Below are 18,915 nucleotides of genomic sequence, written 5' to 3'. Positions count from 1 at the left end.
CAAACCTTTATTACGAATACACGCAATTTTTTTTTTGTAATGAAAAAGGGTGTTCAGCTACCAACTTCTCTCACTTGGGCTATTATAATAGCCTCCAAAGTGATCTTGCTTCTATGCTTCTGTCTTTTCAATCTACTCCTTAAACAGTAACTCATCTTGTAAAACAATCAGAAGTAATGTCATTCCCCTATTTAAAAGTGTTTATAGTTTCTCTTTGCAGTGAGCATAAAATACAAATTCTTCAATATATTTTAATATGCCCTGTCCCGCCCTCCTCTTCAACCTCCCCTCTTGCCACTGCCCCTCTCATGAGGCTTCAGCTACACTGGCCTTCTGTTTCCTTGGACAGTGAGTGCTCTCCTGACAGGACTTCTGCACCTACTAAGCTCTGCCTGGAATACTCTTTTCCATCCTTTAGGTTTCAGCTTATAGATCATCTCTACCTACTCAAATTAGGTCTATCTTTGGATGCCATCAGATTTGAAGGAGTTCAGCTCCTTCAAACCACTTACTGAAATCTGTAATTTCTTACATATTTTACTGTTTACTTGACTATCATCTCATACAACACTAAGCTCCATTAGTGTCTTTGACATCATTGTCTCCCCAGGACCTGGTAAAGGGTTTGGCATAGAGTAGACTCAAGTATTTATTGAAAGCATGAATGAAACAAAACTCTAAAATATTGATTTCATAATGTTCAATCAGATATTCTCAACAGAAATATTCCATTCTAAAAGTTTATCTACAAATCAAGTCTAGAGTATACTTTCCTTCCTCGGGGGGCAAGACAAAAGGTCCAGAGCACTGGCTTTCACTACCACAACCAACAACCCCCTCTCAGCACTGGAGAAGCACTGCAGTTATTAAGGGAAGCATATCAGACAAAGAACCAGCACCCAGCATGGTGCATAGCCAGTAGGAGATGCTTAACACATTCCCGTTGAATGAAGCCCTGGCACAGAACAGAGTCCAAGCTCTAGACCCTGAAGACCTAGCCAGTGAAATCATGTGCAAGTTAATTAACTTCCTGAATCTCAGCATCTTCATTTATGAATTAAAATTAATGCTTATTTCATGTCTTACTGCTCTGGAGACTCAAAACAAATATGGAAGTGTTTTGTGTACTATAAAGCTCTGTAGAAATACAATATGGATTTTTCGGTTTTTGTTACCTGGAATGAGTGAACAAAGTTAAGGACTTGTAGAGAGAGTTTTCTACTGGAATGTAAGAGGTTTTGAAGGCTGAAAAAAAGGAAGGAAAAGTTTAAAACAAATATAATGACAAGAACTGATATCTCACAAGAGTTTAATTTTGGCAATTTAAATGCATTTATATATGTATATACATCCTGATTAATCACATAAAAACTTTAAAAAACAATTTCAACGTTCTCGTCAATGAAATTTCTGCCTGTTTTAATAATAGGGACTAATAGTGCATAAAAAAACCATTTTGAAATAAAATATTATATATAACCAAAATCGAAAAGTTATTGTTAAAAAAAGTTTAAACTATTAACAAATATAAGTGTTAAATGAAGGAAAACTTGTAAAATGAAAATTTGGGCACTCTGAGGGATGGCAATTATAATACAAACTTTAAATAACCAAATTAATTTTAAAATACATCCTGATAAGAAGTCTGACAGATTTAACATACATCAACCCACCTAAATTAAATATTTTTCAAATATGTAAATTGGTAACAATCATACTGGTAAAGATCACAATTTTTAAAGCTATATAGCATTTTTACTTTTTTATTCACATGTTATTTTCAGAGGATAGTTGTTAAAATTGTCAATTGAGTACTTTTAATCTTCTGATAAATTTACATTAAGCCAATGAAACGAATTACTTATTATCCAACTTCGTTCTCCTAAAGAAGTCAGGAAGATCTGTGAATATCACCTCTCCAAGCCACCCACCATGACAGTCACATTCAATGATATTCTTTTCTAACCACTAGTCTCAGAACATTTACAACACTGCCTCTCAGCAGCTGCTCCCAATGGTTCAGAGTTGGCATATGAGATAAACCTACATACAATCTCTGATAAGTAACACATGCTCATTTTAGAAAATGTGGAAATTGAAGAAAATTTAGAAAGTCAGCCATAATTCTACCACAAGAGATCATCACTATTAACAGAACATAATTCAGTGTGTGTATGTTAAGAGAGAAGTGCACAAGAGAAATTTTCTATATACATTTACATATTAAAAAAACAAACACTCTCATATAAGCATGCCCATTTTACCATACTCTCGCCAAATCTGGGTAACTAAGTAAATATAATTATACTTAACTAAAACATGCCCAAAATATTTGCATGTGACTAATTTCTAAGGTACTGAAGCTTAATTTTGAAAAATATAGCAAAACCCTTAAACTAGCAATAATCATTCAATCAACAAATATACACAAGGCAATTACTATGTTCATGTGTGGAATAAAAGAAAGTAAGATATAGCAACTATTATTGACAGCTTAAAAGTCTCGTAGATGAAAAAATAACAATGAATATAAACCCTCACCTCTCTTTTCTGCAAAGGCCATGTGTAGCAATTTTTCTACAAACTTTCCGGTTTAATTCAGAACTAAACAGTGGAATTCCAAAGCAGAGGTCAAGAGGAACCCAATCTGCTTCTGTTGTGGCAACTACAAAAGGATATATAAAGTTATTAATTACATATATTCATATATATTATGACTGACCAGGGTTTCTTAACCGTGGTCCAGAGATTTTCATAGATTCCTCCCACTCCCACTGACATCCACCAGTAGGCTTAGCAGCGGAGAACTCAGAGGGGGTCAGTCAATCTCCAAAACAGGGAAGAACGATTTTTGAGTATGTACATGCTTCTGGGGAGAAGGTACATAGCTTTCATCAGATGCTCAAAGTGGTCTTTTATCCAAAAAAAGGTATTGCAAGACAGCTACAAGATGAGAGAATCATGTAACCAAAGTATTTAACACACGAAAAATGAAACAAGTGATTATTCTCAGGTAATATTTTTACAATACTTTAATTATTATTCTAAATACATAAAAATGTTTCCTAGAAAATACTTATTAAAAGGTCCATTATGGACAATAAGAGCAGACAAATGACATCCAAATGACTTAACAAAAGAAATAAACCTCAGAAATTAGTCTAAGACTGCAAATCTAAATTTCTACAACTTTACCAGAGTTTTGCTTTGTTGCTGAATCTATAGTTGCTTCCTCAATGACCATTTCAAACGACTCTGTACTCCCATTTACATCTGAGCCAGAAGCCAAATCAGGTTCTCCTTATAATTAAAGGACATACACAATATTAGGATTCTAGTAGCTGGCATAAGTTGTCAATAAATCACTCCTAACATAAAAGAAGACTTCAGGCAACAGAAATGACAATGGAAAACAATGAACAGTCTTTACCTAAAGCACTGGTTCTCAACTGGGGGATAATTTTGACCCTTCAAGGGACATTGGCAACGTTTGGAGACACGTTTGGTTGTCATGAATGGGGATATCTAGGGATGCTAAACATCCTACAATGCACAGGACAGCCCTTACACCAAAGAATTACCCAGCTCAGAATGTAAACAGTGCTGAAGTTGTGAAACCCTGGCCTAAAGAAACAAGGATTCAAAGTCAGAACACAAGTTGAGACTTTTACTCAGAGCATTGCCAAAGCCGTTTCTATCCTCATGGACATACGCAGTCTGATTACATCATTCCTCTGCAAAATTCTGTTTTGACTTCCCACATCTTTCAGCATATAAGATCCTCCAAGATCTTCTAGATCTTACCGACTTCTCTACTCTCATCTTCTACTACTGCCCAACAAATCCTTTCTTTGGGCCAAGAGGAGCTTCTCTACTGCCTGCTTCCCTCTGCTAGAAAGGCTGCTACCCTCCAAATAAACAACAATCATCGCTAGTGTAGTTAACTCCTCATTTTTCAAAATTCAGTTCAAACTTTACCTTTCTAAGAAGCCTTCTCTGATAGCTCAACTGGGCTGAGATATGCCTTCTCTGTCCTACTTTAGCACTTTAAACTGAAGTAGACCCTACTGCAGTCTTTTAACACTACACACTAGGCTGATTCACTTGCTTGTCTCCCTTTCTAGGGTTTTATTCCTTAGGTCTTACTAATTTAAATATCTCCAGCACCTAAGCAGGTATTCCATAAATGTTTGTGGAATGAATGAAATAAAACATGACAGCTGCAGTAGACATGCTTAGAAATCACTGTCTAACCTATACTCCTCTTCTCTGGAAAATGCTCATGATACTTGGCAGTCAACTGTTGAAAGTTACCCAACTCTCTGGCCAAAGGTAAATGGATCAGGAGTAGATACCTAACTCAAAGGGAGCCAATCCAATCCACTGGATGGCTAGTAATCAATCATACTGTCTCAGGATTTCAAGCTAAGAGGCAGAAGGAATATAGTCAATCAATGAATTGAAGTCAATCACTTGAATTGAAAGGTTTCCTGGAGTCATGGACAAGAGCTGGCACCATGGCAACCAAAGGCATATACAAGCCAAAATTATGCCAGAGCGGAAACAATTTGTAAGCATGAGAAAGTGATCTGAAAATGAATTTTTAAATTAAAAAGATTGAAAAAAGCATCTAAGGAAAATTAGCTGTTGTCAATAAGTGGGATATGTTGGAGATAAAAAGAAGGAGAATGAGGCCAGGAAGGCTAGGCAGGAAATGGCTGTAATAATACACGTTTAAAGTATTAAGATTCAGGGCCGGCCCCATGGCTTAGTGGTTAAGTGCGCGCGCTCCGCTGCTGGCGGCCTGGGTTCGGATCCCCACCGTGCACTGACGCACCACTTCTCCGGCCATGCCGAGGCCACGTCCCACATACAGCAACTAGAAGGATGTGCAGCTATGACATACAACTATCTACTGGGGTTTTGGGGGGAAAAATAAATGAATAAATAAAATCTTTAAAAAAAATAATAAAGTATTAAGATTCAGACTAGAATGGTAGTTACAGGGAATTTAAAAAGAAGAGAGAAGGGAAGAAATGGATATGAGAGACATTTCTAAAGACTAATTCACAGAACTTGGAGGAGGGAAAAGGAGAAGGACGAGACAAAGACATGATTTTAGGCCTGGGTAACTGAGACAATGGGGCCTTTGACAGAAAGAGAGAGTCTAAAAGGGAAAAACTGTTAATTCTATTTTGGAAACATTTTTACAACCATCACCCCATAAAGGAACTTAACTTTAAGCCTATAAACAGAGATACAACAGGGAAGGGCTAAACCCAATAACTATTCTGTGTTCCAACCCCAGGTCAACACTTTAGTTAGGCACTCAGTATTTTCTCCATTTGAACAATTGCTATTTGTTCAAATGATGTCACAGAATATTTTCTCATCTTCCACTGAAAAAACATTAAGTATTAAATTATTCAACATCTCCCCAAAGGTCTCCCTGCTTTTTAAATATTAAGATTGTGATAAACTCAATACCAATTATCTTGATTCAAAGAACTCAACTATTGGCTAACCTCTCTCATCAGAAGCATCACTGAGTTTTCTGTTTGCAAGTTGGCTAGAAGCATTCAACATGGTGATATATCCACAAAAATGCTGCAAATCCACTTTGTTCCTTAATATTTGCAATGCCTTATGAACACCCATATTGACACGAGTAAACTCTAAGAACAAAGAGATGACATCACATTATAAGTAAATAGCTTTATAACATAACACCAAAAACTTAAATATACTTTTATTAAACAATTCTCAGAACTACTTTTATACTTTTATCTATGAAGATTGATTCTAGTGAAGAAATATCTGTGAATGTGAAAGGATGTTGCACACACCTAACATATTTACAGCCTAATTTAGGAGGCATGTGTTGTATCAGAACGAATTACCTGCTGAGTAAGCAAATAGAGCCAGTCAGTGGCAAATTCTCTTGCCTTCTGTTCGTTGTTCTATTCTGCCTCAAATGCTTAGTTGGTGGGCTTCTACCAGGAAATGCATTAAATACACACTACAGTTTTTAAAAATTTAAGAAAAGTCAAATTATTCTTATTGAAACTAAAGCTAACAATGTACTTGAAATTATATCCCTAATAAATTATTTAAACATTAGCTCAAGTTCTCATAAATATGTGATCTTATAAAAGAGAAAGATGCTCTATACCCAAATATGAAGACTCCTCCTTTTTATAATTCACACAATAACCTCCCAAGGCAAGAGATCTAGTAATCAGTTCTTGAGATTTTATAAATTTTAAGATCCTATTGTCATTATCCTATATCTTTGGTGAACAATTATTTTTTCCATAGAACGTATCGAGTATCAGATGATTAAACAGCAAAGTTTAGTTGCAGAGAAGTACTTATTTCTGAATAGGGGCTATTTTTTGGAAGAGAAAACTCTCTTCTCCAAATTTTGTACACATATATTCACAACAGTCAAAAGAGCACTTAATTTCAAACACGAGGCTTTTGCAGTCTAAGTCACGTGAAAAGCAAAAAGATATTTATAAAAATATTCTTCCTTTTCCCCACTTTGGGGGAGGGGAGAACAGTGGTGACTAACATTTTGGAAGAACAGTAAGTTCTTATATGAATTAACCTAAGTTAAATTACTTGAACCCTTAACTGCTTTCTAAAAATCCATGCAATATGGCCCTAAGAACCAGAAAAATAAGATTATAGAACAGCAGTTTTACATGGTGCAGGAAACACAAGTGCTATATAAATATATGCAAGTTTTAATTAGATAGAGTTTTTCTTTTGAATATATATACTTTCTTAATATTTAACAGAGAGAAGGTATCTTCTATATTAAACAAAAGGAAGAATGAATTTGCTTTTACAGAAATTCTCTAATCATCTTTCATCAGCTGTACTGTAGCTCACATCCAATTCTAGAAAAAGAGAAGATTAAACAGGGCTTTCCCCCTTGATTCTAACTAGCTTAATTTAGCTTCAACTCTTCAATCCACTCAAATCCTCTCTAATAGCAAAAATAACATTTAACAGCAAAAACAAATGCTGCAACAGGCAATACATGCAAATGCTCTGTAAACGTAAAGTGGTATACAAACGCTCATTAGCATCCATTTCTAAATTACCTAAAAAATCCCCTGGAAAAAAGACAACATGTAACATTAGGGAAAAAATCAACTTTCTAAGCACAAAATCTTCCCTATGACTTGCCTTCTCCTCCAACCTCCAAATAAACAAAAAATAAAAAGGAAACTAAAACGCTAAACATACAGAAACCCCATCCTCCATCTAGGCAGATATCTGCTTACTCTTTTCATCTCCAAGACAGACTATTTCTTCACACAACCTAAATGAGTCCTATTCTATCAGTTCTTTGCAGGAAAAGGTTCATGACAGAAAACTACCTTTTGCCATTACTCTTTAAAAGCAGAATGGTAAGACCCTAGAACCTAAAAATTTTAAGAATTCATTTCCTGCTATGTTTCCACCAAACTATTGACAAAGATTAATGACAAAGAAGTCAAACGCATACAATTCAAAAGTATGGTACCTCCTTGTAGTTCTGTTTCATCAAATGGAAATGGTATGTGGACAGTTTCTCCTATCCCATGCAAACCATGTCCCTAAACATGAAGAAACATAGGTTGAGAGGTATATGAGAAACCTATATTTCCAATAATAAATATTCAAACAATAAATAATACTGTGCCATGTGACGGTAGAGTTTACATTAATACTTCACCAAAATGGTTTCAACAATTTTCTATTTTTCTCCAGCAAGCAAAGACAATCTTATAAATACATATAAGGCAATGTATTTCAAATTGAGTGTATGGACTAACGAAAACAAAAGAAGGCTGACTGAACAGGTAAATCAGGTGTTAGCCAAGCGAAGCGTGAATGAGATCAAGTGTGCTTGCACAAGCGTTAGCTATAGTTCTGATAGAAAAGTAGTGAAAGGATCCCCATTATCACCTGGCATATCACAGACCAGGAATGCAAAACTCAAAAACCTGCACCAAATGACATATATTCAAAATTACTTGCTGTAACATTATAATTATATACAATTATATACAATTATAAACAACCAAAATGTCTGTCAATAGGTCAAATAAATATGTGTATTTTCAAAGCAGCTGCAAAAAAGGAAAGAGGAAGCTCTCTGCAAACTGAAATGGAATGATCTCCAACTGCTAAGCGAAAAAAGCATGGGGCATATCAGTGTGTAACTGCTTGCATATGCATAAAGACACTCTAGAAGGTACAGCAGAAACTAACAAATGTGGTTATCTGATTTGGAGGAAAGATGGGGAGTGGGAACTGGGTAGATAGTGTTAGAAGGGCAGTGATACTTTTCTCTGTGCCTCTTTTACTAGGTGTTTTATTTTGAATCATGTGAAGGTACTATCAATTTAAAAATTAAATAAAAAAATATCTATGACTTTAACCACCCCACTCCCACGTACAAATAATAATTTAGTTTCATCCATCACATTCAATTAATGTTGTTCACATCTGAATTTTGTTAGTTTTAAAGCTTTTTGTATTTAATCCCTAAATTTGCTTTGGTTTTATAGTTGTGTAAGAATAATAAGCATGAAGAATTTAATTTTATGTTTATGTGTATTTAGTACCATTATAATAGAAAATTTAAATTAACACCGGGATCTATACATTTTTTCCCTTTAAAAGAAACTCATACACTATTCAAATTCAAGATACAATGATACAAAAGAAAAAAATAATTTCAGAGAAAAATCACACTCATTTAATTGGTTCACATGAAAACTTGAATATATTTCTGACAGCTCACTTCCATTCCATTGATACATTTATGATTTAAACCCTAAATAAAACGGTTATAATAAAAGCATGATTTTAATCAAAATCTTAATTTTGTTATGTCTTACGTTCCAGCAAGGTGAATTTTTTCCATAAAATGTAATAAAGGAGGCATTTTTTTTTTAGCAAAAGCAAAACTCCTTAACACTTTAAGACTCCTCTCACTCTACTTCTACTAGCACTACCACCACAGCTAGCATTTTTGAGATCTTCCTGTGTGCTAAGCAGAGGACTACGTATTTTATGTAGATTATCATCTCAGTCATTCTTTTCAATAACCCCTTCAAGACAGGAATTTTTTTATCTCCAGTTTGCAGAAATCCCTGAAGTTCGCGGAGGATATTTAACTTGCCCAAGATTACTATAAGTGGTGGATCGAGACCTGAATTTAGGCAGTCTGACTCGAGAACATGTCTGACCCATTCTATTATGTTATCTCCCACCTCCACCCCTACAGCATGTTTTCCCTGGCTAATGCATCCTCTCTCTCGGTTTCAACTCCCATCTATGTGCTGATGCTGACACTCAAGTCAATCTCTCCTGTTCGACCTCTCATTTGAATTTCAGAGGATTTTCAGTTACCTACTAGATATCTCTGCCACCCAAATGTCCCACAGGTACCTTATATTCAACATGCCCAAAACACAACACATCGTCTGCCCCCATAAACTGGCTCTCCTTCCTTATTCTCTCAAGCAGTGCTAACACCATTCTTCCACCTTCACAAGTCAAATACCCTAGGAATCATTCTCTTCCTCTTCTCACAGCCTTCTCAGACATTAAATCAATTCTATTAATTTTATATCTGTAATAATTCTGAAATCCATTTCTTCCTTTCCATTCTTATGACCATTCCCTGATCTAGGCTGTCCTCATCTCTCATCCGGACTCCTACACTGACTCCTAATTGGTTTTCTTGCTTCGGGTATCTCCCCGCACCTAACCATTCTCAACAGTGTCCAGAGTGATCTTCCCAAAACACAGCTGACCATGTTAATCCTCTGCTCAGCACCCTTTACTGGCTGCCATCCATCTACAGGGGAAAGTTGAAGCACTACAGCAGGACAGTTAAGGTGCACCACACTCGAAGCACTGCCTAATTCTCCAGACTCATCTCTGACCACCAGCCCATCACACTGCAACTCACCCCTCAAAAACATCTAGCAGCTTATAGGCCCAACACATGCCACCACTTCATATTCCTATTCACTTATTCAACAAACACTCACTAAGGAGCTAGCTACTCTGAGCCAGGCACTGTTCTAGGCACCAGGGAAATAGGCATGAAGAAAAAGAAAAAAAATCTCTGCCTATAGAGTTATTCATGCTGACCCCTCTCCTGACCTCGCTGTCTTCTAAATTATCCTGTTATACTCAGCCCAGGTCTCATTTTCTCTAAGGAGCTTCCCCTAAGCCCTTCGCCTTGCCCCAAGGCTGGATTGGGTACTTCTCTTTAATGCTTCCACTGTATATAATTCTACTCAGCACTTAGCAAAAAACTGAAACTGACTGCTTAAGCAACCTCGCCCGCCAGACTTAAGTTCCTTGAAGACAGGGATCATGTCTTATTTGTATATCCACATTAATCAGCACAGAATAGGGCACATACAATTGTTAGCTGAATGAATCAATGAAATCTCTATTGAGAACTTATTACGTCCAGACAGTGTGCAGCACACCTCACACACACCTTATCGTGTCATTCTCTCAACAATCCTACGACTATAAACGGCATACCTCACCATTAGCTGTTACTATTATTATTTTGTTGTTGTTATACTATAGGTACTACAACTCCATTTTACAGATAGGAAACTAGGTATAAGAGGAGTATCTTCAAAATGTCACACACCACTTCACATTTGCTAGGGTGGTTATAATTAAAAAATCAGATAATACCAAGTGCTGGTGGGAATGTAAAATGGTACAGCCCCTTGGGAAAACAGCGTGGCAGTTCCTTAAACAGTTTAAACATAGAGTTACTATATGACCCAGCATTTCCATGACCCTCGGCATATACCCAAAAGAAATGAAAACATGTCCACAAAAAAACTTGTACATTACTGTTTATAACAGTGATTATTACTATTTATAATAGCCAAAAGGTAGAAGCAATCCAAATATCCATCAACTGATGAATGGATAAACAAAATGTGCTATATTCATACAAGGGAATATTATTTGGCCATAAAATGGAATGTAGTACTGATACATGCTGTATGATCAACCTTGAAAACATTCTGCTAAGTGAAAGAAGCCAGTCACAAAAGACTACGCATTACATGATTCCACGTATGTGAAATGCCCAGAATAGGCATTCTAGAGAGACAGAAAGTGGATTAGCATTGTTAGGGCTGGGGAAAGGGGGTGAACAGTGGAAAGCAGAGTTAGAAGTAAAGGTACAGGAAAATGATATAAAATTGAGTGTGGTGATAAAAACCACTGAATTATACAACTTAAATAGTATGGTGTATGTATGGTAAGTGAATTATAACTCAATAAAGCTATTATGAAAAATAAAATAGGATCACACAGGTAACAAAAGGTGAGGCTGGAATTCAAGCTAGGTCTAACTTTAAAGTCTATATTGTTTCTACCACTCCCACACTGCCAGACAAAGGTCAGGATGACAACCCAGATCTCTGATTCCTTACATTGCAGCTTGACAAATTTCAAATTACTGACGTCTGATTGCAACTCAACAGAAAGCTAGACAAATTATTATCTTTAAAATAAAAATCCAACACATTGTTTCAAATAAGGTAACTACCTGAATCAAAACCGCCGAATGTGTTAAAGCATCATTCAACATCGTGAGTACATTTGATGTAGGAACTACCCCAGGATCATGACCCCAAGATGTTATTAGTAATCGATCATAACCCTAGGAAAAGAAATGAATAAAAGACAACACGGCATTTAGAAATAAGAAAAAAAATTAAGAAAGTTATGTATAATACTGCTTACCAATTTCTACCCTCCTCAAAAATAATTTTTAAAAAACCAAAAAACCTCACACAACATACCTGGAATATATCTGGCAGTTTCCGAAGTCTTGTACCTTTGGACAGTAAAAGAGATGGTGGTCCTTGCCTGGTGATATGGTAAATGTACAGTTTAAACCAGACAGAACTGACTTCTGGGATAGCTGGTCCAATATGCTATAATCATAAAACAGGTAAGATAAGGTTATAATACTTAGCTAAAGAAGCCAAATTTCACAAGTGACCAAGTCTAGTCTTATAAACAGCTAATGCCTCATATAAATGTTCACGGCTATTATCCTTAAGAAGATAAATTTTAAATACTCCATTCAAATAAGTTTCAGTTTTACACTGGCATTGAGAAAGCACATCTTATCACTGCAGTTACAAGAATGGTCTCTGGAGTAGTCCACCGAGGTTTGAATCTCAGCTTCATCCCCTCAGCTACATCACATCTTAAGGTTACTTAAGCTCTCTTGTGCCTCATTTTGCTCATTTATAATATGGCAACAAAACACGTATCTCAGAAGGATATTGTTAAGGTTGCTCAAAGGGTTTAAAACAGTACTTGGCATATAGTAAGCTCCATATCAAAGTGTTGGTTGTTATCATTATTCACATGCAATTTTTCACAAAAAGGGACTATCTAACCTTCCATCCATCTTACCATTCACTTAGACAGTTCATGGATTCCTACTATGCCTAGAGGTTGTGTTAAAGAACAGGAGGAAGGGCAGAGTGGGCACACAAAGAATTATTTTTAAAAAGTTGGTAAATGCAAATCTATAACCACTCCTGTTGAACAGAGGATGAAATTGGGGTGGCGTGGGGAAGGGTGTGCTCACTGAGGCAGCAAGGTCAGCACAGGCAACAGAATCAACCTTGTACAAGAATCCCTTCCTCTCTTCCACACCAATAAACCTCGCACATCTAGAAAACCAGGCTAGGAAACCAGGCAGGACGTAGCACTGAAGAATACCAACACAATCCCCACTCTTTGAAAATTGCAGAGGCCACAGCGTCCTTGCTAAGTATACAAATAAATGCAACTGATTCAGTTTTAAAAAGTAAAAGACCAGAAGTCATTTTCACAAGTAAATTTTAAAGATAACTAGAGTTCTAGCCTTCAAGCATTATTTTCTTTTCAGCTTATTTAGCGTCACAGCCCCACTTCTAAAACATTTCATTCTTCCTAATTAAATTTATCTTCTCCCTCAAGGCAATCGAGGCTTCCTTCTTAGAGCATCCAAAAATGTTCTCTTTAATATCCTGCATTCATGAAGAAAATTTTAATCTAATGCATCAAGTCACTAGATGATAGAGAAATAAAATGTACCAATTATACCTCACAAATTGAACGTAACATCTTACAACAGCATAAAACACAAAACTGCTTTCTGAGTCAATGATTTCAATATTTGGCATCTGCAGATTGAGAATTAACACAATTAAACTGTTAAACCTCCTCTTCCAGTCGCCATGAGGAAGAATGAAATGACAGCTCTAGCGGTCTCCAAGTGGGTCTTTACCTGAGGGGTGCAGCTGCTCACAGGCCGGATTTCGTTGGTGAGAGGAGCCATGGAAACAAGTAGTGTATAATTTTTGTTTAGAACTCTGCTGCAAGTTGCAGGGTCCAAACCAAGAAGGCTTTCACAGCGTAAGAGATCCAGAGGAAAACCTGAATTATGATCAACCATACACATAGAATGAAAGACTGACAATGTGAAATAAAAATATCTAAGATGAAATACTGATAACTGCCTTGAGAGTAAAAATGTTTTTATAAGGTAAAAGATCTCTATTAAAAAGTGTCAAATTTCCTAGGAAACCACTAACACAGTTTAAGATTTAAAGCTAAAAGTTTTTACTCTCTGGTCTAAAAAGATAACTGTCTCCTGGTGCTTCTCCAGGCTACATTTGCCTTTAAGAATGTTTGCTTTACCCACTTCCTCTCCCTCCCCAGCCACGACAAAGGCAGCAGCATATTATGAAAGCCGAGGTGGCACGGGAAAGCTGTGTCCTTCCCTCCCCCAATTTCCAATCTCTACAGAGAACTTCACAGCCAGGTTCTGAATTTACCACAGGGGCAAGAATTCCTCATGCAGAAATATGTGCCCTAGACTGGGGGTCCATAAAGCATGAACTCACTCAGCATGCAACAGACCTTAAGTGTTCCCATTCTTAATCCTTTTGGAAAATATCAACCCTATTATTCTCTAAAAAAAGAGATACTTGAAACTTCAGAATATCAAGTGAGCCCCTCTCCCCCTTTAAGCTAGAATGAATCTAAAAGGGGCCAGCCCGGCGGCATAGTGGTTAAGTCCGCACGCTCCGCTTCAGCGGCCCGGGGCTCGCAGGTTCAGATCACAGGCACGAACCTACATACCACTCATCAAGCCATGCTGTGGCAGCGTCCCAGATACAAAAAAATAGAGGAACATTGGCACAGATGTTAGCTCAGGGCCAATCTTCCTCACCAAAAAAAAAAAAAAAAGAAAGAAAGAAAAGAAAAGAATCTAAAAAAATATATGGCCTGCTGAAAGGGCCTAGAAGCATGGAGCACAACTGGTGCCAGGATCTTGGTCTTTAATACTATTCACTAGTAAAAGAAACCAAGCTCCTAAGAGAAAAGACTGATTCCAGGGCTGGAGCGTAAGTTTAAGATAATATGAGACAAAATGAGATAAGATGAGATTAGTTAAGATGAGATAGTTTTGACAGAAAATAAGGAATTACTCCCCCCAAAAAACGTTTTTAAAAAGATGGAGGTGTTCCAACAACATTTTTCACAGAAATAGAACAAAGAATCCTAAAATTTATATGGAACAACAGAAGACCCCGAATAGCTAAAGGAATCCTGAGAAAAAAGAACAAAGCTGGAGGTATCACACTCCCTGATTTCAAAATATACTACAAAGCTATAGTAACCAGAACAGCATGGTACTGGCACAAAAACAGACACACAGATCAATGGAATAGAATCGAAAGCCCAGAAATAAACCCACACATCTATGGACAGCTAATCTTTGACAAAGGAGCCAAGAACATACAATGGAGAAAAGAAAGTCTCTTCAACAAACGGTGTTGGGAAAACTGGATAGCCGCATGTAAAAAAATGAAAGTAGACCCTTACCTTACACCATACACAAAAATTAACTCCAAATGGATTAAAGACTTGAATGTAAGACCTGAAACTATGAAATTTCCAGAAGAAAACATAGGCAGTACGCTCTTCGACATCAGTCTTAGCAACATATTTTCAAGCACCGTGTCTGACCAGGCAAGAGAAACAATAGAAAAAATAAACAAATGGGACTACATCAAACTAAAAAGCTTCTGCACAGCAAAGGAAACCATCAACAAAATGAAAAGACAACCTAACAATTGGGAAAAGATATTTTCAAACCATACATCTAATAAGGGGTTAATCTCCAAAATATATAAAGAACTCATGCATCTCAACAACAAAAAAACTAACAACCCAATTAAAAAATGGGCAAAAGACCTGAACAGACATTTCTCCAAAGAAGATATACAAATGGCCAACAGACACATGAAAAGATGTTCAAAATCATTAACTATCAGGGAAATGCAAATCAAAACTACAATGAGATATCACCTCACGCCTGTCAGAATGGCTATAATTAACAAGACAGGAAACAACATGTGTTGGAGAGGATGTGGAGAGAAGGGAACTCTCATACACTGCTGGTGGGAGTGCAAACTGGTGCAGCCACTATGGAAAACAGTATGGAGATTCCTCAAAAAATCAAGGATAGAACTACCATATGATCCAGCTATTCCACTGCTGGGTATTTATCCAAAGAACTTAAAAACACCAAGGCATAAAGATACATGCATCCCTGTGTTCACTGCAGCGTTATTCACAATAGCCAAGACTTGGAAGCAACTTAAGTGCCCATCAAGGGACGAATGGATAAAGAAGATGTGGTATATATATACAATGGAATACTACTCAGCCATAAGAAACGATGAAATCCAGCCATTTGTGACAACGTGGATGGACACTGAGGGTATAATGCAAAGTGAAATAAGTCAGAGGGAGAAGGTCAAATACCGTATGATTTCCTTCATTAAGTAGCAGATAATAACAACAATAAACAAACACATAGAGACAAAAAAAAAAAAAAGATGGAGGCATGGGACAAGGGGAGAGGAACCCATTGGCAAAATCTGAGACAAGTGTAGCACAAAAATAATTAAGAGACAGTAATGACTAATTACAAACCACTGAGAAAAAAGGAACTCATAAATCCACACTGATAATATGAGAATGCCTAGTCCCAACTGTTAAATGAGGAAGAAGTGCTGGAGTTAGAAAAAAACTGATCAATTTGCAACTATCAGAGTAAAGAATGGTTCAGGCAAGAATCATCAATGGACGCTAAATCTAGGAGAAAGCACTGATGAGGAGTAGGATATTTGCATGCTCTTAAAGTGTCTCCTCACAGACTCTTATTAGTTGTGGGGGGGGGGGGAATAGTTAACTATACAATGGAGAAACCAGAAAACACATTAACCGGGTGATCAAAATTAACATCACAAGAAGAGAAGCTTAACCAAAGTTTAGTTAGCAAGCATTTTGTTCTGCTTGATCAGTGGGGACAAGCAGTTCAGCTTACTACTTATGAGGCAAAGGGAATTGGGAAGGTCTGTGTCTGGCCTCTCAGAGGTAAACAAGGGGCACACCGTGAATCCTAAGTTACATGGGGAAAGGGTGGGTCCTTGCAGTGAGCCCTTTTCGGAAACACAAGAGTGTGAGATTTCTTAACCTCCAGGTAAAACTCAACATTGTCAACGGCAGGTAGAGAAAATATTTAATGAATACTAGGATAAGGAAGGAAGGAACTCAAAAGGGTTGACGGTGGGTGATTAGAACAAGATTTTTACAACTGTGATTGCTTTTCTACAAACGTGGTTTGATTTCTAAACATTTCCACAGTACTAGACTGCCAAATTACAAACAGCGGCTTTTATGTCTGACTTGTACAGATCCTAGTGGAAAGATGTCTTTTTAAAGACAAAAAAATCTGAAAAAAAATCCCACTTACAAAACGAAAAAAATTAGACCACGCATTGCTTTTATTTTTTAAGCAGTGCTGCATGCTACCTGAAACCAAGAGATTACTAAGAAACTAGTCCTTCTCACATATATCCAAGTTTGCATCCATAACAGTATCACAGGGCTTCTGCTTTACAGTGAATACCAAGGACAACATGATACTGTCAAACTACAAATTATTAGTGACATAAAAAGATTCTTTCTACTCAAAAAAGATGCTTAAGGGCCGGCCCCGTGGCTTAGTGGTTAGGTGCGTGCACTCCGCTGCTGGCGGCCTGGGTTCGGATCCCGGGCGCGCACCGACGCACCGCTTCTCCGGCCATGCTGAGGCCACGTTCCACATACAGCAACTAGAAGGATGTGCAGCTATAACATACAACTATCTACTGAGGCTTTGGCAGCTATGACATACAACTATCTACTGAGGCTTTGGGGGAAAATAAATAAATAAAACTATAAAAAAAAAAAAAAGGATGCTTAAAACACTAATACTACAAAATTTCTTTTTAAAAACAAGAAAGATTAAGTTATCACATCCAGCACCTACAGAAAGCAACCTTCCTTGACATGGAGAGTATAAGCCCGAATGCCCTAAGTGATTCTTTGTACGGAATGAATGAATGCCTTCTTTTCTATGCATCTAGAATGGTACTAGCTATGCACTATTATTAGAAAAACTGAAAAATAGTCACTTAAATCATTTTCCGTGTTCTGTGGTTCCAATGAGGAGCCCCAGTCAAGGAAGGCTGGTTAAAAGAATGAAATGTCATAAATAATCGCAGATCTGGTCTTATGGGGAGGAAGGAGTTGATCACAATTTAACTCTGGAGCCACATCACTTATTCTAAGCAATTAAAGATCCAAGTGGTGCCAGAAACAGCCAACTATTAAACCTACCTTAAAGGTTAGAATTATATTTAACTACTTTCATACAGAATAGGCTTAGGTTTAGCATTTAACTTACTTGATGGTACACAGACTATTCATGGTAAAAACAAAGTTCAGTCCAGACTACTAAGCAACAGATAATTTATGAATAAATCAATAAAAAGCTCAGTGTTAGAGAAGATAATATAAGGGACAGAGCAAAGGAAAAAATTCAAGAGACAGATTCAAGTCCCAGCTCTTCCATTTACTAATCATATGGGCTGTAATGATTAAATGGGCAGGAGATTGAACCAAGATAAGCTTTAATTTCTTTATCTTAAAATCAGTTCAACTTGGCTGGTCACTAGCGCTAATAGTCTCAGATTCTGATGGGCAGGAAAGGACAATATCTTTCAAGATGGCTATAACAGAGTATTTCCAATATTCTAACCCATAATACCTCCATAAGTCACTAAAAAGTCCCAGAAATTCCAGGACTTTTACGTTCCAAGACACCTTCAAGACTGTGCCACTCACACTGTTAGATCACATGATCTAATATTTGATAGCCAAATAATGGTTACTATCACCAAATGTTTATCAGCAAGTGCTTTAGACTATCAGCATTTGGTGATTTAATATTCTCAGTTTCAACTATTTATGAATAATCTTAAAAAGAGCCCCAGCACGGAATCATTTATAATTCTGCTACAGCATAACTCGGAAGCAGACAGGCTAAAGCTGAGAAGGGAGTCTCTAGATATTGAGCATGTCTAGCCTCACCCAGCATCTCTGTCCTCACCTATGCAACAACTCTTGTGAAGTGACAACTGATTCCATCCTTAATTTTTTTTGTCCTTAATGTTTTAAATTGAGCTGAAAAGAAAGCCCGATACCGGTGAAAGAAATGGAATGAAAATGGATATGACTATGAAACTGTTGGTTCCTTGGCCAGAAAATAGAACTTTTAGATGAATGAAAGAATGAGTGAAATTAAATGTTACAGTTGTGCTAAGAATTCACAAAGTCCCAAGATGCAACTCTTGTGAATGTCCAAGGACTTGAGCCAAAATGCTCTTACACTGGTGCCCAAGCCACTGTACCTTTTTAAAAACACACATTCCTGGGTGCCATTCCACAACTCAGGAC

General features: G+C 37.0%; 1 protein-coding gene across 2 annotated transcripts in view; it reads right to left on the bottom strand.

Moving 5' to 3' along the window:
- FAM91A1 (family with sequence similarity 91 member A1) overlaps positions 1-18,915 on the bottom strand; it is a 44,846-nt gene that overhangs the window by 3,777 nt on the left and 22,154 nt on the right. Inside the window, exons 16-23 of one of the 2 annotated variants that reach the window (XM_058564897.1) lie at positions 13,346-13,494; positions 11,859-11,993; positions 11,603-11,716; positions 7,538-7,610; positions 5,526-5,675; positions 3,196-3,300; positions 2,542-2,665; positions 1,176-1,245 (exon numbers count right to left, since the gene is read on the bottom strand). In XM_058564897.1, the coding sequence (XP_058420880.1) occupies positions 1,176-1,245; positions 2,542-2,665; positions 3,196-3,300; positions 5,526-5,675; positions 7,538-7,610; positions 11,603-11,716; positions 11,859-11,993; positions 13,346-13,494 (920 nt within the window). The remainder of the gene's footprint in view (positions 1-1,175; positions 1,246-2,541; positions 2,666-3,195; positions 3,301-5,525; positions 5,676-7,537; positions 7,611-11,602; positions 11,717-11,858; positions 11,994-13,345; positions 13,495-18,915) is intronic. The other variant, XM_058564899.1, reaches the window with a different exon arrangement.

Source organism: Diceros bicornis, chromosome 21, assembly GCF_020826845.1.
Source record: "Diceros bicornis minor isolate mBicDic1 chromosome 21, mDicBic1.mat.cur, whole genome shotgun sequence".
Classification (NCBI taxonomy): domain Eukaryota; kingdom Metazoa; phylum Chordata; class Mammalia; order Perissodactyla; family Rhinocerotidae; genus Diceros; species Diceros bicornis.
Note: the sequence above shows the minus strand (reverse complement) of the source record. Positions and strands in the feature narration are given on the sequence as shown.